This window comes from Rana temporaria, chromosome 3, assembly GCF_905171775.1.
Source record: "Rana temporaria chromosome 3, aRanTem1.1, whole genome shotgun sequence".
Classification (NCBI taxonomy): domain Eukaryota; kingdom Metazoa; phylum Chordata; class Amphibia; order Anura; family Ranidae; genus Rana; species Rana temporaria.
The window spans coordinates 143,184,487-143,210,364 of record NC_053491.1 but is presented as its reverse complement, the minus strand read 5'-3'; the positions used below and the strand labels follow the sequence as shown (position 1 = coordinate 143,210,364).

Sequence of the window (25,878 nt, the reverse complement as noted above, 5' to 3'; positions counted from 1 at the left end):
CAATCTATATATATAAAACTCAACGTGTGTGTGTATGTCTGTTCCAGCATCACGTCCAAACGGCTAAAGATATTAACATGAAACTTGGCACACATGTTACTTATATGTCAGCAACAAACATAGGATAGGTGGTTTAACCCTTACCCACCCCCATTTGCCATGGTCGGTGTTTTCCTTTAAAGTCCCATTCAACTCTATGGGAAATACATGTTACTTCATGTTCCAGCATCACGTCCAAACGGCTAAAGATATTAACATGAAACTTGGCACACATGTTACTTATATGTCAGCAACAAACATAGGATAGGTGGTTTAACCCTTACCCACCCCCATTTGCCATGGTCGGTGTTTTCCTTTAAAGTCCCATTCAACTCTATGGGAAATACATGTTACTTCATGTTCCAGCATCACGTCCAAACGGCTAAAGATATTAACATGAAACTTGGCACACATGTTACTTATGTCAGCAACAAACATAGGATAGGTGGTTTAACCCTTACCCACCCCCATTTGCCATGGTCGGGGTTTTCCTTTAAAGTCCCATTCAACTCTATGGGAAATACATGTTACTTCATAACTTACAAACGGCTGTAGATATTTCGATAACACTTGGTCACATGTTACTTATATGTCCACTTAAACTATAGGATAGTTAATTTATCCCTTAACTACCCCCATTTGTGAGGGTCGGGGTTTTTGTTTAAAGTCCCATGCAAATCAATGGGAAATGTATGTTCCCACATAACTTCTGTACGCCTGGAGATATTTCAATAATACCTGGTACACATATTACTTATATGCCAAATAAAAATATATGACACTTAAATTAACCCTTACCTACACTCTTATATAAAAGATGGGTATATTTATATTACTATGATTTTCCTCCCCAAACGGTTAAGATAGGAAGACCGGGCAAAGCCGGGTATTCAGCTAGTGATAATGATAAACAGGACACATAGAGAAGGGGACACAAACAAAAGTATAAACCTAGTGGATGTTCTAATTCCTCTCAACTTCAAAACTAAAAAAAGAGTTATGCGTTTAGTTATAATTTAATGAGAGTGAACTTGATGAGATCATGACTTAATGGACACTGGAACAGTGGTGATTGTGGAAATGGAAGCTTACCCCTTTAACAATTTTAAACTTTACAGACCTATTTTACAAACCGACTTTCTATTTTAAATCAGCAAAATGTTGTTTGCATGTGCACAACAAGGCACATTGCTGAACCACACTCACATAGATTTTACCCAGATATTCTTGACTAACAATGAAAATGTGTGTTTTCTTTTTTAGTGCCTGGCCCAGTGCTACCAGCGCGACCAACAATTGGTAAAAAGAAAGGGAAAAAAAACACCAAAATGTTGCTTTATGTATATATACAGACACCTAAACTCTAGCAATTTTGCATAGTAAATACCATGGACATTTTTGTCATTGTAATCACAAATCATAACTGAAGAATATTAATATATTTAATATTTTGCTTAATAGAATGGAAAAATTGTATCTCTATCTATATACAGACAATCTCTATCTACAGTATATACAGACAACAATAAACTACAGCAATTACATATAGTGAATACTATAGAAATAATTATAATTTCAATCACAACAGACTATTGTAAAGAGCATGTTACCCTGCTTGAGGTAAATGTATTTGTACATTAGAGGACACAGGATGGTATTAAGGAATATAGTGATGCACAAAAGCAATAAAACAGAGGAGTGGACAACACAGAAAACAAAAATGACAACAGATCTATGTAACAATAGGTTAATAGAAGGGGCTTGAAGGAGGCCTGAAGAGTCTTATGACTGAAGGTGACATCGCAAGAGGTCTGATTACCAGGACCAGGTAGCAGCCTTGCATATTTGAAAAAAGAGATTCTTGAGGCTGAAAAGCCAAAAAAGAGCTCACCGATTTAGTAGAACAGCCTTTCTCACCTAGGGTTCATTTGGAGGTTGCTAGAGGTTCATTGAAAAAGTTCAAGCAGGGTTCGGTAAACTTCAAAGAAATTCGGATGAACAAGGAGCAAGTTCAGATAAATTACCACTGAAATGAATTCTTTTTAGCAATTTGTAAGAGGGGGATTCTTCCGACTGACAACAAATGTAGGGAACATCGTTCTCTTTGACCATCACACTAATATACCGTGAGCTGTAGATGCAGATATTTTTAGCAGGGGTTCTCTGAGACCCTAAACATTATTTTCAAAGGTTCCTCTGTATTAAAAAGTTTGTAGTATGCTGTAGTAGAGTATGTTTGGACAGGGAAAAGTGGAACTTTGCCCTTAAGGTCCTGAACTTCAATAAATAAAAAGAGGCCCTTTGATGAAGTCCTTAAAATTGAACATGTAAGGTAGAGCTGCAAGTGTGAGGTTGTCATGCTAGGAGCATTCCCAGGAGTTTGAGGAAGCAGGATCGATCTGTATTGGCCACAGAGAGATTGGTGTATGGGAATTAGATAAGTGATCCATCTGCCTATGTGAATGTGAGTGTTCTTAAAGCAGTTGTAAAGTCTATTTTTAAATTAAAATAATAAACAGGCATATACTTACCTGCTCTGCGCCATGGAATAGCACAGAGTGGCCCCAAACCTCATTATACTTTGATTAATGTAGTGGGTTGCATTAATTAATTTGGCTGCAATGATTGTGTATTTAGGAGTGCTGCAGTTTATTTTTTAATTTGGTATTTAGCTATGAATCACTATTAGTCAAAATAGGTATGATAAAAAAAAAGTTTATTGTTAAACATATATCAACTTTTTTTAAAAAAAATTGAACATGCATAATGATATCCCAAAGGACATGAAAGGCTCAACATAAAGCCAAAGGAAACCTGTAATCAATTTGCCCTACATGTTTCGCTCTGATCAAGCTTCATCAGGAGCTATACAGGTCATGCTGCAAATAGAAAAACAATAATCCATAAGGAATAGAACATTAAAACAATGAATCAATAAACATTGGTTACAATGTGTAGGTTATTTTCAAACGAAAATACATTTACATAATTATTTGAGGAAAGTGGTGATAACAATATTGGATACAGGTACAAACATATGTATGAATACAGATATTTGATATTGAGCGGCAACTCACCATTCTGGGCATTGCTCAGTCCACAATGAAAATGAATAGGCAACAATAGTTTGATTAAAATTTTTGCTGAATCAGTAAAATTGCCATCGCTAGCCACAATAGGCCCCGCAACTCCGGTCCACCCAAGCAAAAATCCAGGCTATAGTACAAGGAAACTAAATCTAAATATAAAAAGAGATCAAATACATTAGCTGCAGCTAAAAAGCATGCAAGCCAATGCAACCAGGCTGAGGCATAAACAGCCATAAACACAAATATAAGTATATACAGGTACATTGGTCCTTTAAAGAAAGAAGTAGAGTCAATGCTTATCATACCTATTTTGATTTATTGATTTTGACACCTTAAAAATCCCAGGGTTTGTTACCCTCCCCATCTCTCTTTTTGTATGTTTCTAGGGATGTGGTGTCACGATTTGATCCTCTGTGCCTCAAATTATTGAATCACTATTAGTGTTTATATGCTCTTAGGTGTTTGGGTTTAAGTTTGCAATTTTGTTCACTTTGTAGTGATTGGGGGGTTTATTTATAAGCTCATAGGCTTGGAGGATGATTTGACAAAGCTACCTGAAGATAGTGGTACATGATGCTGATTGTCCCTTGTGGGGACTTTCCACAGTGAGAAAAAGTTGGTTTGTCTAAATGAAGCCAAAGCTCAGAGATAGATTTATTTCATTCAGACAGTGGAGTGAGATCGTCTTGCGATGGTGGGGAACAGGCTATAGAAAAGATAGAACAATGTTGTGGTTAAGGTGAAAGGGAGAAAACACTTTCGGAAGAAATTACAAATTTTGCTCTCAAATTTTTTTTGTCTCTAAGCAGTGCAAGGAAGGATTCCTTACAGATTAGGGCCACTAACTTAAAGTCACGGGACTGAGGTCATGGCAACAAGAAAGTCAATCTTATGAGTGAGAACTGACAGGAGAATATTTAAAGAGCGGTTTCTGGAGAGTGTACAGAATCAAGTTAAGATCCCATGTGGACACAGGGAAATAGACAGAGGGAACAATTTGAGCAATGACATGAATGTAAGCTGTGGAGCAAGAAGTTTGTGCAAAAGGTATGCCTAGACCAAAATTTGTCCGCTGATGGTACCCAAGGCTATCCAGACCCAACTGGGGAAATGGCAGGATTTGTCTCATGGAGTACTTCCTGGAGTAGAAAAGCCTTATCTTTCACCAGGAGAAATATGCCCTCCAAGTTTGATGGTAGACATTATGAAAAATAAATTTCGCAGTTTTCAATAGTGTAGGAATAATTGAAATGGAAATGTCCCTATCCCTCAGTACCTGGGCTTCAACAATCAGGCAGTTGACCATAAAGCAGGATGGTAAACTGGCCTCTGAGACAGATGAAGGGCCCAAGGAAAGTTCACCAGAAGTCTGATGAGGTCCAAGTGCCATGTGCAACAAGAATCACCAGAATGCCCTTCTATCCTGAATAGTAGATGAGGAAGGAGTTTCAGAAGAGGAAATGCATAGATCAGGCTGAACTGATCCCACTGAATCACCAGGGTGTCTACTTTGAGAGCCAGGGATACCCTGAATATCGACATAAGCTTTTCCAGCTTGCTGTTTAACTTGAAAGCCAGGTATTACATGTCTGGGGTCCCCCGAGATCTTCCCAATGAAGAGACTATACATTCACAACTTAGGATGTCCACCTGCCAATTTTCCACTCCTGGAATGTAGGCAGCAGACAGGGCTGGTACCATAAAATTATGCCCAATCCACAATTTGTTCTGCCTTTTAACCTGCAAGACTTCTGGTTCTCGCTGGTAGTTGATGTAAGCCACTGCTGAAATCTGATGTCCCCACAGTCGAGGAATCCAGCATTAAAGTGATAAGCTCTGAGCTCAGAATGTTGATTGAGAGACAATCTTCCTCTGGGGATCAAGTTCCTAAAATGAAAAAGGTTTTTCTTTGCATAGAACTAAGAAAATATGTCTGTCTCCTAAGGATACTAACAGAAAACTGAGGCTTTTTGGGAGTAGGAGGGGTTATGCAGGGCTGTCCTAACAGTTCTGCTTTGCTAGTGTCCAATCTTCTAAAGGGGGCAGCATAACACTACATTCCTGAATACCATCATACCATGTAGCATGCAGCACTCATGAAAGTAGATTTTTACTGTTTTTAATGGATTTTTATAGATACCAAACAGTAGGTACAATAGAACTATACATCAGTAGGACAGATTGGTCCATCAAGGAGCACAATTATACAATATGCATAACAAAATCAGTATTTCTGCACTGAAATGGAACAACCGGTAACTGAATTATTATGTGTTTAAACAAATATCAAAGAGGCCTATGTACTCCTTGTAGGGAGTTACAAGGGTTACAGGAGGAGGAGGTAAATGGGTGAGGAGGAAGTAGGATTTCAGGGTAAGCGAGAAGCATAGGTAGAACTAGGTAGAACTAGTATGCAGAGTGGACTAGCCAAATAACAGTGTGTATTATTAATAACAACATACTTCAGACTTTAAGGCCTTGTACACACGAGAGGATTTCCGCTGGAAACGGTCCGCCGGACCGTTTCCAGCGGATAAAACCTCTGGCGGATTTTGATCTGATGGCTGTACACACCATCAGATCAAAATCCCCACGGAATACATCTGCTGTGACGTGGCCGCGCCGTCGCCGCAAAATGACGCGGCGACGTGCGCGACCCTGGAAGGTAAATACTTCCATGCATGCGTCAAATCATTACGACGCATGCTAGGGATGGGAGCGGATGGACTGATCCGGTGAGTCTGTACAGACGACCGGATCAGTCCGCTGGACTGGATTCCAGCGGATAGATTTCTTAGCATGCTAAGACATTTTTATCCGCTGGGAATCCGTCGGCTGGATTTTTATCCGCCTGAAAATGTCCGCTAGGCCGTACACACGACCGGATCTATCTGCTGGAACTGATCCGTGGATCAATCCCAGCGGATCGATCCGGTCGTGTGTACGGGGCCTTAGGCTCCATGTACACTGGAAGCTAAAAAAAGCTATAAAAACGGCAGTAGCTTTGCAGGGAGCCTTTAAAAGTTTTTTTAGCGTTCTTGCAATATCGTTTATTAGCGTTTTTCAGTGTAGCTTTTTATTTTATTTTAAAAAAAAAATTCAATGGATAAAAAAACGCTAAACAACACTGGTGAGCAGCGTTTTTGAGCGTTTATTATCGTTTTTCGTCGTTTCACATTTTTTTGCATTTTTCCCCGGCAAAAAACAGCACTTTGAACGCAAATTTCTGGTGTTCAGAAAAAAAACCATAATCTCCACTGCTCATTAACACTAAAAAATATCCATGTGTGCATGGACACATAGGCTAACATAGAGTGCAGTTTATGGGCTTTTAAAAAAAAAGCCAAAAAGCCAATAAACTACAATTTATCAGCTTCAGCCTAACCCTGCACCTGGGACTTGCTTGCTCACAAGGCTGTAAATGTTTTCAGTCATGTTCCAGTGTCACGGGCTACTATTTTCTCCATTTCACACTGAATGTTGAGATCAGCCACTGTATTTAGGACTAAAGGAGCGGTCATAGTTTTTCACAGTCTTGTGATGTTCAATTTTGCTTCAACAATAATTGAACCACTATGAACCTTGAACTGGGGGACATTTTTCCACAAGAATGTGAAGCAATGCCAATGCCAGATTGGGGACGATGTTTAACCATGAGCTAGATGAGATGAGTGTGAATATTTGTCACCAGTATAAGTTCAGGGATTTACAAAACAATAGAACATGGGCAATGGTGCCTTTGTTGCCACATTGCCTCCAACAGTTTGGGGAACTGCCAGGGTATAATAGGGGGTGAAATACCAATACAAATCCCAATGATTGGCGCAGTGGGAATTGCATATGTTATTTTAAAGGCTTTTTGCCACATATCAGGGGAGCAGGTCAGGTTTTAATTCTGTTGTCCATTTGGATAGTGTGGTGACTTGTGAGTAGGAGCAATCATTATTGAAGAAGGAATACAATATGAAAATACCATGTTTGGGGTTTGTGTAGAATCAGAAGATGGGCAGTGGGATGGGAGCTTTTTGGAGGTAGTTTGGGAAATCTACACATAAGTGTATGCATCTGAAACTCAGAAGGTTGATTTTTTTTGTTAGGTAATTAAACATGTGTAGGCTTTGATTGTTAGAAGTATTATGTAAAGAATGAATGCCATTGTCTTGCCACTGATGAATTTTCAGTTCAGACAGGCATTTAGAGAGTGCCCTAATTGGGATTTGCCAAGCACTGAAAGAAGATGTGGGTATAAGCCCTGTGAAGAGCTTCTTCCATGCCAGGAAGGAGGCTATTTGAGATGGGTATGTCTTAGGCAAAAGCAGGAGGTCAATTGCATCCAGGAGAAGGGAGTCAGTAATGTCATTTGGTTGGTGTAGAGATGTTTCCATAGATGACCAGATTTTTTTCTGGGGTCGGGTGCCACCAGTAATAGATTTGATCTAAAATCGGGGAAGCCCAGTTCCTCCTGTTCTATGAGATCTATAAAGTATGTAGTTTGCGCATATGGGTGTGCCCGAGTCCAAAATAAATTTAGTAAATTGTCATTGGATTGATGTAAAGAAAGCTTGGGGGAATGAAATAAGGGCATAGACTATATATATAGAAATGTAGGGTGTAAGCATCTTAAAGAGGGAAAAAAACCCTGATGGGTTTTACTTCCTTTTTGTTTCTCTGCAAAGGTAAAGCATAATGGGCTACTATGAAATGAATACTATGCATTTTTCCACATTCATTTGAAACTGGAAACAAATATTTTGCCTTGTGTTCTACTATAAAGTATATCAGTTTTGTTATATAACCTATAATACAGTATACCATTGATCATTAAGGCAAGAAGAATCTCGGAAAGTTCTTAAAATATATACAATTGTGAAATCTGAATTATTCTAAAAGAAAGTCACTATTCTTTTTTCATTTGTTCCCTAGATTTAAGTCGCTATAAAATACCGACTCCATCAGGTACAATATAATAGTTTTCATGTTTTTGCTAAGAGGCTTCAAATTGAAGTGCCAGGTGCTAAAATACAGCTCTGCTTCTAATAATAAAGTATCTGAACAAGGGTAATTAGTAATGCCGCGTACACACGATCATTTTTCAACATGAAAAAAAACGTTGTTTTTCAGCATGTCCAAAAAACGATGTTTTCCCAACTTCATCATCATTAAAACGACGTTGCCTACACACCATCATTTTTAAAAAATGATCTAGCAAAGCGCGGTGACGTACAACACATACGACGGCACTATAAAGGGGAAGTTCCATTTGCCTTTGGGCTGCTTTAGCCGATTCCGTGTTAGTAAAAGATGATTCGCGCTTTTCTGTCTGTTACAGCGTGATGAATGTGCTTACTCCATTATGAGCGGTAGTTTTACCAAAACGAGCGCTCCCCTCTCATAACTTGCTTATGAGCATGCGCGGGTTTTATACGTCGTTTTAGCCCACACACGATAATTTTTTACAACCCGAAAAATGACATTGTTTAAAACGACGTTTAAAAATGCAGCATGTTCGAATTTTTTTTTGTCGTTTTTCAGAACCTGATAAAATGATGTGTAGCCCACACACGATCATTTTAAATGACGCTTTTGAAATACAACGTTTTTTTCATGCCGAAAAATGATCGTGGGTACGCGGCATAAGAGAGCAAGGGCTGTATCAATGTGAACCTAAATCATACAACCAGAGGCAAATAATTCTATCAACACTGATTTGTCAGGCCATATGATATAATTGTACATTGACGTTTCTTATAAGATGCACAGTGTCAATTTTTTTGCAAATTAAGATAATTTGTACATTTTGCAATAATATTTATTATTCTGGTATGTAGCCCTGTTGTGTTTATTTATACACCATAATATCTCACAGCACAACCTAGATGTCAATCAAATTAATCTTGGACAGAGTACGCTGTAAACAAGCCTGTAGAATATAAATCCCAACTCCACTGTAGACAAAATGAAAAATGAGTAGCTCAGCAGTGCCTAAAATTACCTGCGTGGACACAGGTTACTATAGAATGACAGTGGAGTGGACCACTGTGTTGGTGGATTTGGTGTCTCATGGGATGAGTTAGATGACACTGTAATTATGAGTGTCACATGTCACTGCTCAAAAAAGCAGTCTACATACTGTATATACTACGCCTCTTTTTGTTCCTCCACTTCTAGTTCATCTTCAGGTGTTTTACTATAAATTGCTGCTTTTGCCACCACAACCAGTAGCCCTGTGGTAAAGGAGAATCCAGTAAGTAAATCATCAATGATTTATTTGGAAGAAGATCACATTGAAGTATTCTACAATAATTGAATTGGAAAGATTATTAAAATTGCTGTGAAATGCAATTGACACAACTGCAATGCCAGTTAAAAGCCACTTACTTTTGATTAACTGGTTATGTGAAACTGGGAAACAATCAAAACCATTGGTGACAGATTGCTGTACACCATTCAATTCCATGTGTTTGTTGATCAACAAAAAGTTGATAGGCTTCCTAAATTGCAATAAAATCATTACTAGTATTAGTACTTCATACAAACTGCTAATTACAGATGTACATATATGTCAGCTGTTTTACCACCATATTTTGTTTATCCATTTTGTTCTGAGAATTATTGATCAGTTCATAGTTTCAAACTGATACGTAGGGCCAGATACACGTAGAGCGGCATATTTTTAAGCAGGCGTAGCGTATTGTAGTTGCGCTACGCCGCCGCTACTTTGTCAGGCAAGTGCAGTATTCTCAAAGCAAAGTTGCGGCGGCGTAGTGTAAATAGGCCAGCGTAAGCCCGCCTAATTCAAATATGGAACATGTGGGCGTGTTTTATGTTAATGTATCTGCACTGATAGCAAGTCTCAGGTAAGTTGGGGAAGGGAGGGTGCAATATCTTCTGCAATCAGCCCATTGGCTCCTCTTCAGCCAGCTGCAGATCACTGAACCTCCTACAGTGCTCCTCAACACAGTGCCCCTAGGCCTCCTGAGATCTCACAGCCCCCACAGTGCCCCCAATCTCCTACAGTATGCCTCATCTCCCATAGTGTATGCCTGTCTATTACATAGCTTTCAACAGTGCTCCCAATATCCCACAGTGCTCCCCAGTCTTCTACAAAGCCCTCAGGCCCCCACCCCCCTACATTCTGGTAGGCTAATTTGTTGTATGTATGGATGCGGGGTAGTGTCATTAGATTGCTCCTTGGGGATGGGTACTGATGTGAATGTACAGTATGTGAAAGTTGTGACACTTAAATACAGTTAAAAAAAGGTAAACAATGCTTTTTGTTGTAAAAATGCAAGACCCTACCCCTCACCAAGCAGGCTGGTGTGAATAAATCTGAAATCAAAAAGAATCAGCTACATGCAAAGAATAAAACTGTGTAAAGAAATGCCATGCTCTACTAACAAGTTGAGGTTGTTGAAGTTTAATGAAAAGATCTTGAACAGAGGCAAGACCGAGCACAGAAATAAGACACAGGCAGGGTGGTCTTGCTGTACCAACAAGATCTCTCCTAGCAGGAATCTTAAGGAAGATGTGCTGCCCATGTTCTTCTACAGAAGGACAAAGAAACAGGCATTACTGAAGACTGAAAAGGTAGTGCTTGGCCAAAGAAACTTTGTGCAGCAGATGAAAGACGCATAATGCAGACTCATTTTTGCATTCAGAAGACATGCAGTGCCACGATCAGCTCAGCCCAGGGAGAAACCAGTGTGACCCTGAGACACTCATCTACAGTAGTCTTGTCAGAAGTGGTCTTCGTAGATATGGAAGGACAAAACTGTCCATGCTCAATTTAAACTTAGCAGTGCATCCCACTGAAGTCTATGGTTGGCAAAGCTTAGTAAATTCTTTCCATATTTAGGACCAACAGGCAAACTATTGTCAAAAATGCAATGAGAGCTGGGTACTGCTATGGAAAACATGTAACATGTTATTAAAAAAAAATAACAACAACTAACAGAGTGGAGAGGATCTTTTCATGAGACCTCAAAGCCTCGAAGGCAAATAACATGCTTGGGGGGGGGGGGGGGGTGAAGCTGTTTGTAGTGTTATGGAGCAGTGGGATTTGTACAGATAGTTTCAGCAACATTTTTAATGAGTTACAATTGGCCGAAATATACTAGAGATAAAGATCATAGGCAGGTGCTTTTACTAAAATAATTAAAATACCACAGGCAATACAATAGCAGCAGGGCAAATTTATTATGCAATGCCTCTGTTAAAAGGCAGGTACCCCATGTGCTATTATTATGCAAAGTGCTGTCTATTGTGGATAAACAATTTATTTTCATACACGTGTCCTTATTTGATGATAGATGATTGCACTGTGTTTTATGCTGTAAGGTAGGTACTCAAATTTATGAATGTATCGCTGTACCTTTATAAAGAAGTAAAAAATTATTTGCCCCCCAAAGTAAATGGAAATCTATGAATATGTCCCTCTCCCCAAAATAAGTAAAACATTTTTAAAGAGAAACCCAAGAAAAGCTACAGATAGCACAGCAGCTAAAAGTGACCACAAACTACTACAAAATTAAATAAAAAAAGAACCACTCTCTATGCAATTTGTCAGCCTTCCCTATCATTTTCCTACAGCAACTTCCAATACACAGTACACTGACTCTATGACTGCACTGTGCCACCCCCTTTTGATAGTGATGGGCTGTTTTATCACCGCAAAAAACTGAAACAAAAACTCACTGACCATTCCCAGGATGTTTGCCAGCATTCAAAGGCAATGCAGTGTATTTTGTTTTTTTAAAAAAATCTCATGTCTGTAGATAAATTCATCTGGACTGGAAAGAACAATGTGTTCTGGAAGAGATTCTATGACCCCCACAAAGCCCTGATCTCATCATCATTAAGTGTCTGTGATTACAAAAGAGACGGAAGCAACTGCGATGGTCTAATGCAGCGTACACAGGGGTGGACTGACAACTCATTGGGGGCCCAGGGCAATAGAAGATTATGGGGCCCCCGGGCTTACAGATGGCCACCACGCCAGGAGGCATTGCATAGGCGGGGCAGCTAAAATCTCAGGATTTTCACATCAAAAGCATGTCGGTTTTGGACATATCAGGGACAGATGTAAAAAAAACACAGATTTTTACATACTGTCCCTGGTTTTATTGAGCCTGGCAACCCTGATGGGGCCCCCTAGTGGCATGGGGCCCTCGGGCAGTGCCCGAGAGTCCCAATGGTCAGTCCGCCCTTGTGCGTACACACAATCGAAATTTCCGATGAAAAAAAGTCAGATGGACTTTTTTCCGTCTGTGTTTAGAAAAAAAACTGATAGGAATATCGTCTGTGTGCAACTCTGATGGAAAAAAAACACGCATGCTCAGAATCAAGTCGACGCATGCTCGGAAGCATTGAAATTCATTTTTTTCTCGGCTCGTCGTAGTGTTTTATGTCACCGTGTTTGGATGGTCGGAATTTAGTCTGACAGTGTGTATGCAAGACTGATGGAAGTCAGCTTCATCGGAATTCCGACGAAAAATTCCATTGGATTTTATCCCATTAGAAATTCCGATCGTGTGTATGCGGCATTAATCCACAGAAGAGCTGCAGTTAGTTTTTAGATGTCTAAAACAACCTACGCACAATGCAGGGAAGATACAGAGAAGATGCAATGTTTTAAAGGCAAAGGGTGGACCAAATATTGATTTTGGTTCATTTTGTTTCTGTTTATGCATGCACTTTATGTGTTTAATTTATATATAAAAAAAACATTCATTGTATACAATGAATGCATTGTATTATTTTTTTCCCTAAACTTTTGTACAGTAGTGTGTGTGTATATATATGTGTGTGGTGTATAGAGGGCAGGTTCCATTTGTGTTTGTTATATTGACTTTCTTCCTTTCCCTTTTTCCATTTCTCCACATAATAGCCATAAAACCACCAAAAAAAGGTAAGTGTTTCAAATGAATGTACTCTTAAATTATAATTTGAAATATGACACAAAATCAAAATACTTGTTGAGAGATGTTTACTTGAGGGTCAGAGAATAGAAGTAACTATACTGAAGCTGTGAGTGGTCAACTTTAAAGCTATAATCCAGGCATTTTTTAAGGGCCAGTTCACACCAGATGCAGTTTCACTCAGTTCCGTGTGCATTTTTTCTGCACTAAAAATGCATGCACAGTGTTTTCCATGTATTCCAATGGCTCTACTTCACACCATGCAGTCAGTTTCCAGTGCAGAAACTAGAGCCATTGAAATACATGAAAAACACTGTGCATGCATTATGTGCATAAAATAAAGCGAACAAAACTGAACGGAACTGCGCCTGGTGTGAACTAGCACTAATGCATTTTCAGTTTTGCGGAAACACACTACAGTTCATCTAACATGGTTTCCTATGGGTCAAGTTCACATCTGTGCAATTTATGGAAAGGGCCAGGGACTTTTTTCTGTTTTTTGGTTCCATAGGCTTTAATGGATCAAAAACATGTATTAAAAAATGCAAAATGCACCTGGAATATACAAACTGCAACCTGCATGGGTGTGAACCAGGCCCTAATACTAGAGCTATATGTATTCTTGTTTAAATCTTGGTGTCCATGGTGCTTTTTCTTTCGAGTTTGTGGAGTAATAGAGCATGAAACAACTCATTCACTTTGCCTCATCAGCTGATTAGCCTTAACTGTGCAGCAGTTTCCTGTTATACATAATTACTTTGCTTTACTTTGTGAAACATGATCTTGTGTTTGTGCCTGGAGTTCAGCCTTACCTAAAATAAATAATATGCAAAGATTGATGATGCTGCTCAGTAAAAATATAGATATAGAAAAATATAGTAAGCTACCAAATACATTTCTATTTTTTTTCTGTCTGGTCATGCACAATGGCCATTCCACCATGTTGCTATAGTCACAAAGTACTCAGAATTACACAAGCTTACAGCAACTTCTGATAAAGCAGATTAAATGGTCTAAAGGCCCATACACACGATCAGAGTTTTTGACAACAACGGTCTGACGTACGTGTTTGCTAGGACAATCCAACCGTGTGTATGCTCCATTGGACAATGGTTTTCGCTTTTTCATCGGATAAATGTTCGCTGTGAATCCTCTCAAACTTTGACAACAAATGTCCGATCAAGGAGAATTCCATTGTGTGTACACAAGTCCATCGGACTGACGTTCAAAGTACAAACATGCATGCTTTGAACCAATGCTAAAGATCAGACAACAATAGCAGAAGTTGCCCAAAGGGTGGTGGTAAAGAGCTAAAAAAAAAGTGATTTGGTGAAAGTTGGCCTAAAAAGTCCTGCCGTGTGTATGCATACCAAGTTCATGGCCATTGCCCATTTAGAGCAAAATCCACAGAAAAGTCAGATGGAAGTCTGATTGTGTGTATGAGGCTTGAAAAGCACATAGTCAGCCCCCCCCCCCAAGTCATTGATTCTAATGTAACTTACCCACTTCAATGTACAGTCAGGTCCATAAATATTAGGACATCGACACAATTCTAATCTTTTTGGCTCTATACACCACCACAATAGTTTTGAAATGAACATGATGTGCTTTAACTGCAGATTTTCAGCTTTAATTTGAGGGTATTTACATCCAAATCTGGTGAACGGTGTAGGAATTACAACAGTTTGTATATGTGCCTCCCACTTTTTAAGGGACCAAAAGTAATGGGGCAATTGGCTTCTCAGCGGTTCCATGGCCAGGTGTGTGTTATTTCCTCATTATCCCATTTACAAGGAGCAGAAAAAGGTCCAGACTTCATTTCAAATGTGTTATTTGCATTTGGAATCTGTTGCTGTCAACTCTCAATATGAGATCCAAAGAGCTGTCACTATCAGTGAAGCAAGCCATAATTAGGCTGAAAAAAAAAAACCATTAGGTGTGGCCAAATCAACAGTTTGGAACATCCTTAAAAAGTAAGAGCGCACCGGTGAGCTCAGCAACACCAAAAGACCCAGAAGACCACGGAAAACAACTATGATGGATGACCGAAAAATTATTTCCCTGGTGAAGAAAACACCCTTCACAACAGTTGGCCAGATGAAGAACACTCTCCAGGAGGTAGGTGTATGTGTGTCAAAGTCAACAATCAAGAGAAGACTTCACCAGAGGGTTCACCACAAGATGTAAACCATTGGTGAGCCTCAAAAACAGGAAGGCCAGATTAAAGTCAACATCTAAAAAAGCCTTCACAGTTCTGGAACAACATACTATGGACAGATGAGACCAAGATCAACTTGTACCAGAGTGATGAAAAGAGTATGGAGAAGGAAAGGAACTGCTCATGATCCAAAGCATACCACCTCATCAGTGAAGCATGGTGGTCATGGAGTGGGCATGTATGGCTGCCAATGGAACTGGTTCTCTTGTATTTGTTGATGATGTGACTGCTGTCAAAAGCAGCAGGATGAATTCTGAAGTGTTTTGGGGTAATATTATCTGCTCATATTCAGCCAAATGCTTCAGAACTCATTGGACGGCGCTTCACAGTGCAGATGGACAATGATCCGAAGCATACTGCGAAAGCAACCAAAGAGTTTTTTAAGGGAAAGAAGTGGAATGTTATGCAATGGCCAAGTCTATCACCTGACCTGAATCCGATTGAGCATGCATTTCACTTGCTGAAGACAAAACTGAAGGGAAAATGCCCCAAGAACAAGCAGGAACTGAAGACGGTTGCAGTAGAGGCCTGGCAGAGCATCACCAGGGATGAAACCCAGCATCTGGTAATTTCTATGCTTTCCAGACTTCACGCTGTAACTGACTGCAAATGATTTGCAACCAAGTATTAAAAAATGAAAGTTTGATTTATGATTGTTAATATGTCCCATTACTTTTGGTCCCTTAAAAAGTGGGAGGCACATATACAAACTGTTGTAATTCCTACACCATTCGCCTGATTTTTAAATACCCTCAAATTAAAGCTGAAAATCTGCAGTTAAAGCACATCTTGTTCGTTTCATTTCAAATCCATTGTGGTGGCGTATAGAGCCAAAAAGATTAGAATTGTGTGGATGTCCAAATATTTGTGGGCCTGACTGTATCTCTACAGTAAACAGTAATTAATAGATAATAATAGATTTTAAATTAAAACTTTTTTTTTATAAATCTGTACAAATAAATATATATTTTAACTGTGGCACCTGAAAAGTCCCAGTCATAGATAATCCATATTTGTTAAACCAAATATAATATATGCCTAAAATAGGCACCTTTTTTGTACTTGTTACACACCCGTCAAAGAGTTGTAGTATAACATTAGTATGATGTTTTTTTGGGATTTTTGTTTTGTTTTGTGGCATAACTGTGTGATCAAGGTCTATCACCACTCCAACAGCATCCCACTCATATTTGGGTTTTCTGGGTTTTCATTTTCTATTGCTAGGCTGCTGTGGACCTTCAGGAGGTCATCTCATGGTAAGTTATTTAATAATTATATAAGAAATAAAGTTAAAGCAGGTATTTTTTTTGTTAAAAATAACAAACATGCTATACTTGCCTGCTGTGTGCAGTGGTTTTGCACAGAACAGTCCAGATTCCCCCCTTCTCAGGTCCCTTTTCAGCGCTCCTGGTCCCTTCCTCCTGTTGACTACCCCCACAGCAAGCAGCTTGCCATGGGGGCACCAGAGCCGATCCGCAGCTCTGTGTGTCCATTCAGACACTGTGCCATGGCCTGGCCCAATCCCCTCTCTCTCCTCATTGGCTCACTGATTTTGATTGACAGAAGCAGGAGCAATGGCAATGTGTTGCCGTCTCAGCCAATGAGGAGGGGAGTCCTGGGCAGCCGAGACATTTCTTCAACTTCACTGCATCGAGATGGGCTAGGTAAGTATTAGGGGGGCTGAGGGGGGCTGCTGCACACAGAAGGCGTTTTATCTTAACGCATAGAATGCATAAGGATTAAGGACTTTCTGACTTTACAACTACTTTAAATGTTTGTTGTGTAAACAGCATGGAGAATACTGGCAAAAAGGTTGCATTAGGTGCACTTGTAATGGAAAAACTGGAAAGATGGAATGTGGATCCTATCCATGTCATGAAGTAGTCTGTGGTGCAAATGAAACCAAAGTATTTGAAGATCCATCAAAACATCCTGGAAAGTCATGCTGTGGATACTGTGGTAAGTGCCATTGTAGTTAATGTAAATTGCTTCTCTTAACTCTTGAAAATGTACATTCTTCTGAATTGTGTTCCCATAAAAATAAAAATACACTATGGGGAGTCTAAAGTCTGTTACTTTATTCTCCATAACAAAATGTAAATGGAAAATCCATCAAGTTTTTCTCTGGCATTGGTGAGAGATGTTAGGCAAACCTAGGATCTTAAAATATATTTTAATTCTCATCTATGGGGGTAAAGCATAATCTTGCCCAAATGCTATATCTTGTTATGGATATAGCAGAGAAGTGTTAGAACATCTGCTAGATTTGTAATGCTGTCTGTAAAGCCTCATACACACGATCCGATTGTTGGCAGCGGATTGTCTGATGTCAGACTGTTGGCCTAAAATCAGACCGTTAGTACGCTCCTTCAGAAAATTGTTGTCCATCAAATGTTGGATGGCAGGCTAGTAAATTTTCGGCGGACAACTGTCTGTTGTCTGATTTTCGTTTCATCTGTACACAAGTCCGTCACACAAAAGAGGAAAGTACAAACACGCATGCTCGGAATCAATGCTCACCAAACACAAATTTAGCAGAAGGGGCCCAAATGGTGGCGCTCAAGAGCTGAAATTCCTCGTAGTACGTCACTACATTTGTGTTTGTTGGTCGACAATTGTGTGCTGTTAGTATGCAAGACAAGATCCTGGCACACGCCCTTTGGACAAAAATCAGACGCTTGGTTGGCCAACATTGAGATCATGTGTACGAGGCTTTGTGCATCAAACCAGTTCTATATGAAACACAGGAAACATTTTAGGGATTCAGTAATTTTGGAACTACACTTTATTTCTGAATCATACCACTGAACTGCAGGGGCACTATAAACAACTTCATAATAATCAGATATACACAAAAACAAGGTCAACATGCGTTTCATCCCTTTTGTTTTCTATCAGAGCAAATCATCAGATAAAAGCATCAGTTGCCCTCAATAAAACGTCAGATTATTTGCCAATTTAAACCTGTAAGACAACCCATATGTATTGCATACTAGCACATTATGAAATACTTACCTTAGAATGAAACCCTTCCAGCGGCACCCACTCACTGCTGGGACGGCTGACATTTCCTAGTGTTTCTTTTGGGTTCACAGGCTCCTGCGCTGTGAGTGGCTGGAGTCGCGATGACGTTACTCCTGTGCATGGGTGCGGGAGTTGCCGTTTCTGGCACGGGCTCTAAAGCTCCGGCACTGTAAGCTGGACTTTCAGAGCACATGTGCTGAAGATGTCATCGACTGCATGCACTCTAAATATATCTCCTAAAGTGTTAGGAGTTTAGGAGATATTCACAGTGCCTACAGGTAAGCCTTATTACAGGTGTACAACCACTTTAAGCCGTAGCACTGCATAATGTAGGTGATACAAATAATGTAATGTAGACAATACAAACAATATGCAGTAACATTTAGTGCCCTATGTAGCTACGGTTGTTGACATTTCGTTTTTAGTCTCTGTGTAGGTTTAGTTGATTAGTTAGGTATGCTCTGGGCTCTGTTGGTATGGGCTCAATTACTTCCCCTTGTCTCCCAGGAGACCTTTGGACATAGTAAGTGGAAGAATCATGACCCCACCTTGCATGTTACTATCTACTCAGCCAATGCCCTGTCAATATGGCAGGTGAACAGCAGGGGGTATAAATAGGCTGGAACCCAGAACAGAGGTCTCTTGAAAAACAAAAAACTGCGCTACAACACAAAAGATCACCAAGGCAGCAGCTAACGTGTGAAGTACACAAATAAACATAAAAGACAAAAAGCCGCGCCAAGATTAGATTAATATAGTCCACTACTAATAAATTATTATCGATGGATCAAGTCTGTGGTTTTTAAAGCAGAGGCAGGGTTGCGCTCAATGATACAAAGACACTTGTTCCATATAGTGTGGCAAAACGATGTACTGATGGATGTAAATTCCTCCAACACCCAGTGACATGCATGCAGTTTGTGAAATCCTCCACCTGAAAAACAAAGCCTCTTACCAGACGGTAAGAACTTAAAGCGGATGGCTATAGCCCAGCCTCGGCCTTTATTTTCTCCAGGGATCACAGATCAGGAGTCCGCAGTGTCACAATCAAAAGATCACAGTCGCTCCATAGGAGGAAATGTATAAAAAAAGGCGCATATAGCGTAATACAGTACAGTACCGAAATTTATTAAAACAGTAGTCTACTTACATCAATGTTGTTTAAAACAGTCATGTGTTAAAAATTGAACAAGCCGGCCGGCAAACAGGAGCCCTTCCTCACGAGCGTGGTGACGTCACTGACGTAGCCTCCCAGACGCATTTCGTCACAGGTCACAGGTCAACCCCCATTGATAACGTCACCTGTGACGAAACGCGTCTGGGAGGCTACGTCAGTGACGTCACCACGCTCGTGAGGAAGGGCTCCTGTTTGCCGGCCGGCTTGTTCAATTTTTAACACATGACTGTTTTAAACAATATTGATGTAAGTAGACTACTGTTTTAATAAATTTCGGTACTGTACTGTATTACGCTATATGCGCCTTTTTTTATACATTTCCTCCTATGGAGCGACTGTGATCTTTTGATTGTGACACTGCGGACTCCTGATCTGTGATCCCTGGAGAAAATAAAGGCCGAGGCTGGGCTATAGCCATCCGCTTTAAGTTCTTACCGTCTGGTAAGAGGCTTTGTTTTTCAGGTGGAGGATTTCACAAACTGCATGCATGTCACTGGGTGTTGGAAGAATTTACATCCATCAGTACATCGTTTTGCCACACTATATGGAACAAGTGTCTTTGTATCATTGAGCGCAACCCTGCCTCTGCTTTAAAAACCACAGACTTGATCCATCGATAATAATTTATTAGTAGTGGACTATATTAATCTAATCTTGGCGCGGCTTTTTGTCTTTTATATAACAGAGGTCTCTTGTTCCTGGGGGAGTAAGACTCAGCATGACGGCTGTGGCATCCTTGGGAAATCTGCCTGGAACTACAAGCACCTTTTGTGGGGTCCCAGCTACTGTTTGGCTGGGGGACATCTGTTCCATCCTCCTGGAGCATTTACAGAATACCTCCCAAGGTTCGAGGACACAGGCAACTAGAGTACAGAAGTTGACTGACCTTGCACATACATGGCTGCACAGTAATTAGAATACAGTGGGTACCTAAAGACTTTCTTTGGCTTTTCTGGGAGATCGATAGGACCGCTGATAAGGCAGTACAGCTCACCCTCCGGGGCCCAGAATCCATCAGTTCAAAAAGAGGGCCTGGGTACCTACCAAGCAGGAGGGCTGGCTGTACTGCCTTGCGACTCTTGTGGATCCCACTGCAGCAATGCCAGCTTTCTCTCTCCGATTGAGGGAGGCAATGTGCCACATCACCACCTGCTTTAACCCCACACTAATGCACCACAACAGTGTGCTTTGCAGCGCTATTTATGTGAATGGGTCATGTTTGCCATGGCTGCATAGCATAGCGTGGCATTTTAGTAAAAATATAATTTTATATTTTCAGGGGGGCCCTGTCAGGTAGGCTGTACGGGGCCCTGTGATTTCTAACAGCAGCCGTGGGGATAAGCAGTTACTATTATTACACTCAGGACTGCATTCTTATTGAGGAGTCCCTGTTTGATGCGGTTCATATAAACACTTTAAAAGGGTGCCTTCACCCTGAAGTCTTAGTGCAGTTGGTGTCAACATTTTCGAGTATACAATTACTGCAGTATCCATAGGCTCACCTTCACCCTCATCTAATTCTACAAAAAAAAAAAAAGCTTGCACAGCCTGTTTACTGACTGAGTCTGTGGGAAATGTTGTGTGCCTGGCTGTCATGTGTCTATCAGGGAATAAGTGGGCTTAGCACTATGTGACCATATAGTGTGACCAAACCACCATATTTTTTTGAATATGTTCAGGTGTTTTTAACCACTTGCTTATTGGGCACATATATCCCCCTTCCTGACCAGAGGACTGTTTGCGATTCGGCACTGTGTCGCTTTAACTGACAATTGCGCGGTTGTGCGACGTGGCTCCCAAACAAAATTGACTACCTTTTTTTGCCACAAATAGAGCTTTATTTTGGTGGTACCTGCTGTTTTTATCTTTCTCAGTCTAGGCCGATACGTATTCTACATATTTTTGGTAAAAAAACAAAACGCAATAAGCGACTGGTTTGCGCAAAAGTTATAGCGCCTACAAAATAGGGGACAGAATTATTATTATTTTTTTTACTAGTAATGGCGGCGATCTGAGATTTTTATCGGTACTGCGACATTATGGCGGACACATCGGACACTTTTGACACATTTTTGGCACCATTCACATTTATACTGCTATAAATATGCACTAATTACTGTATAAATGTGACTAGTATTAAAGGGGTTAACACTATGGCGTGAGGGAGGGGTTAAATGTGTACCCTGTATACACGCTGTATAAATGACAAAATCGTGTCAAAGTTTCCAATGTGTCTGCCATAATGTCGCAGTCATGATAAAAATCGCAGATCGCCGCCATTACTAATAAAAAAAAATTAATGATAAAAATCCCATAAAACTATCCCCTATTTTGTAGACGCTATAACTTTTGCTCAAACCAATCTGTATACGCTTATTGCGATTTTTTTTACCAAAAATATGTAGAAGAATACATAGCCTAAACTGAGAAAGAAATTAGTTGTTTTATATATTTTTGGGGAATATTTATTATAGCAAAAAGTTACAAATATTGCTTTTTTTCAAAATTGTCACTCTTTTTTTGTTTATAGAGCAAAAAAAACCTACAGAGGTGATCAAATCCCACCAATAGAAAGCTCTATTTGTGGGGGAAAAAAAATCATCAATTTTGTTTGGGTGCAACGTCGCACAACTGTGCAATTATCAGTTAAAGCAACACAGTGCTGAATCGCACTGGTCAGGAAGGGGGTAAATTCTTCCAGGGCTGAAGTGGTTAACAAGAAAATAGGAAACATTTCATGCATTGACAAGCTTCTTCCTTAAAATTATTACACTCGTAGATGGAAGTTTGCCTACAGAGAGTAGGGTCACAGAACACTAAGCAGAGCATTTTACCGTATATAAAAACAAATTGCATAGCTGTTTGTCCATCAAAGCTGCAAGTGAATTAATTTTGTTTGAATGGGGCAAAATGTAATGTTCCTAGGCTATATTCTGATGTTGTTCATTAAAAAATAAAAAATAAAATAATGTGAATAGTGAAATACTGCATTGTGGCCACTAAATTGAAATACAGATCACATTTTTTTCTGTGATAAAAACCAGCACCGTATCTTTTCAGTTTTTTTTTTACTGTTGTAACATACAGTATTTGCCTGCATTATTTTATGGATATGGGTCATATATCATTATTCACTATAAGTTTAAAGGATTTTTTTTTTCTTACAGCACCACTGACTTGCAAACACAATGGAAGAGAATATAAGGTAAAGTCATTTTCTACATGTAGCTAAATTGAAGTAAGATATATAGTATTCTTAAAGTGGTTGTAAATGTAATAAAAATAAAATAAAAATAACAGTTTATGCATACCTGCTTTGTGCAATGGAATTGCACAGAATGGCCCCAAACCTCCTCTTCCCTTGTCCCCCGCTGGTGCTCCTGGCTCCTCCCTTCTGACTAGTCTGCTGTCGATTGACACAGACAGCTAAACTGGGCCTCGCCTCCACTCCCTTATCACACAGCAAGTGAGTAGAGGGAAGAGCTGCAGACAGGAGCAGTCCTGGATCAAATGAGGACTCAGGTAAGTAAAAGGGGGAATACTACTACCTAACTAATTTTTACCTTAATGCAAAGAACTCATTAATGTAAAAAATGTTTAGGCGTTATAATCACTTTAATAAATAATAAACAGATGTTACATTGAAATTGTGGAGTAAAAGTAATTTTTCATTGACTAATTTTGAGATATTTACTCGACTTATGTATTTTCATTTTATGTACAGTATTAGATTGCATTTTATAACTTGGTTTTAGTTATGCAATTGAAAGGTACTTTTCTTTTTTTGTTCTAGATAAACGCATCCTTTAGCGACCCGAATGACCCATGTCTGGTTTACACTTGCCTTAAAACTGGCTTGACTGCAAGAGTAAAAAAATGTCCTCCACAAGCGTGCACACCGGTAATATGCGCAATTTATCAAATCAAATTACAATCAAATAATAAAGGGCAAAGCAAGTAGTGGTTTATTGTACATGAGTGAGACACTACATAACCCTTATAGTGTTCTTTCTGAGTTAAAGGGGTTGTAAAGGTAAAAAAAAAATCCCTAAATAGCTTCCTTTACCTTAGTGCAGTCCTCCTTCACCTACCTCATCCTTCAATTTTGCTTTTAAATGTCCTTATTTCTTCTGAGAAATCCTCACTTCCTGTTCTTCTGTCTGTAACTACACACAGTAATGCAAGGCTTTCTCCCTGGTGTGGAGTGTTGTGCTCGCCCCCTCCCTTGAGGGGGCGAGCAGGAGAGTCAGGATGCTCTCTACGTTGCAGATAGAGAAAGGAGCTGTGTGTTAGTGGTCATCCTGACTCTCCTGTAGTCCAAGGGAGGGGGCAAGCATGAAACTCCACAGAAGAACAGGAAGTGAGGATTTTTCAGAGGAAATAAGGACATTTAAAAGCAAAATGGAAGGATGAGGTAAATGAAGGAGGACTGCACTGAGGTAAAGGAAACTATTTATGGAAAAAAATGTTTATCTTTACAACCCCTTTAAAGTCAGATACAAAGGTTGACAACATAGCTGTTTGTGAGAATGGCAACCCTTCTGTGTGTAGGGAAAGTTATATTACCCCTTCAGGTAGATCTCTTTTAAAGGAGTAGGCAAACGACTCACTATCTATCTGATTTGTTCTGTAGAACTATGAGAGACTGGATTATATTTTAGTTCTCACTGTTTGTACCCATATTGCAGTTTGCAGGAAAAAGTGTCCTTGCCCATCATTTGTATTCATGGGGGACTTCCCTACACCTCCTCCTGTGTGAACTCATAATGCAGCTACATGGATCTGCTTAGTTTTTTTTACATTAACATACCTAAGATACTTTCCATTCCAACAAAATAAACTAGATTTTATTTACAAAATCATTGAAATTAGCTTGAATTTTTGGATATCAATGTATATTTCAGGACAAATGTTCTATGATCCAGATCTTTTAGATTACTCCAATATAATACAATTTTCCATAAAAATAAATTAAATAGACAGACAAACTAGTCCAGGTGGACTGTTCATAGTGGTAATGATGCACTTTGTGCTTTACAGATACAATTACTTTTTCCGTTTGGTTACTCTGCTTTTTTTATTTATTTAAATGTTTGATTCCTAACTATACTGTATAACCATTTGCCTTATAGGACAGGAGAACTTATGATTCAGATAAATGCTGCTATACATGTAAGTGATTTTATCATGGCTCAATTTATGTTTCAGAAGCCCGTTGATGCAGCTCTCTAATCATTAATACATCTTAAAATGTATATTGTTAAATGAAAGCAGTGCGAATACCTGAATTTGACATGGTATAGGCATCTTGCAGTCCCTGCACATACCAGCGTTAAGCTTCAGTCTTTTAGCTGCTCTATAAAAAACTTCAATCTGATTCTAATAAACATTGAGCCTAGGTTCACACTGCTGCGAATTCAAAATCGCGGTAAAATGCGCGATTTTACCGCGATTTCGATTTTGATACACCTGTTGATCATTTTGTTCCAAGATTGAACCATATTATGAATTTACAAAGAGTTTCATATAGTGATCTACTAATTAATCGATTACAGATTTTTTAATAGATTAATGATGAGCTATATATTCTACCATGTATGTGGTCATTTGTAGGCATGAGGTTTGGAAGAAGGGCGTTATCTGTACTAGCCCGAAACTCTTAACCATGACTGCCTTATATTTTTGATGTTATTAATATTTCTTTATTAAAACATCTTTGTGGAGCAATCCCATTTCGTTTTTTCTATAATATGGCCCTTGGGAAGGCTTGATTGCTATTGCTGTGATCAACGTGCACCTCACCCCTTGAACTCTTTTATATAATGTAAATACTCAAATGGATTACATTTTAAAATAATCATTCTCTTATAAGGTACAGATTACAATGCTCAAATCCACTTATTTTAACCACTTGCCCACCGGGTTAATTCTGGCACTTATCTCCTTCATGTAAACATCACAATTTGTTTGCTAGAAAATTAATCAGAACCCCCAAACATTATATATTTTTTGTAAGCAGACACCCTAGGGAATAAAATGGCGGTCATTGCAACTTTTTTGTCTTGCACGGTATTTGCATAATTTTTCAAACGCCTTTTTTTGGGGAAAAAAATCATGAATTAAAAAATAACAAAACAGTAAAGTTAGCCCAATTTTTTTGTATAATGTGAAAGATTATGTTATGCCGAGTAAATAGATACCTAACATGTCACGCTTTAAAATTGTGCACATTCATGGAATGGCGCCAAACTTCGGTACTTAAAAATCTCCATAGGTGACGCTTTAAATTTTTTTACAGGTTACTATTTTCGAGTTTCAGAGTAGGTCTAGTGCTAGAATTGTTGCACACGCTCTAACGCACGCAACGATACCTCACGTGTGGGGTTTGAACGGTGTTTACATATGTGAGCGGGA

General features: G+C 39.4%; 1 protein-coding gene across 49 annotated transcripts in view; it reads left to right on the top strand.

Annotated features, from left to right (window-relative positions):
- LOC120931788 (mucin-19-like) overlaps nt 1–25,878 on the top strand; it is a 584,870-nt gene that overhangs the window by 543,669 nt on the left and 15,323 nt on the right. For 46 of the 49 annotated variants that reach the window (XM_040343605.1, XM_040343590.1, XM_040343599.1 and 43 more), the window contains 8 exons: nt 1,303–1,338; nt 8,052–8,084; nt 13,015–13,035; nt 16,488–16,519; nt 17,054–17,222; nt 22,632–22,669; nt 23,258–23,365; nt 24,597–24,636. In XM_040343605.1, the coding sequence (XP_040199539.1) occupies nt 1,303–1,338; nt 8,052–8,084; nt 13,015–13,035; nt 16,488–16,519; nt 17,054–17,222; nt 22,632–22,669; nt 23,258–23,365; nt 24,597–24,636 (477 nt within the window). The remainder of the gene's footprint in view (nt 1–1,302; nt 1,339–8,051; nt 8,085–13,014; nt 13,036–16,487; nt 16,520–17,053; nt 17,223–22,631; nt 22,670–23,257; nt 23,366–24,596; nt 24,637–25,878) is intronic. The other 3 variants (XM_040343572.1, XM_040343574.1, XM_040343558.1) reach the window with 1 other exon arrangement.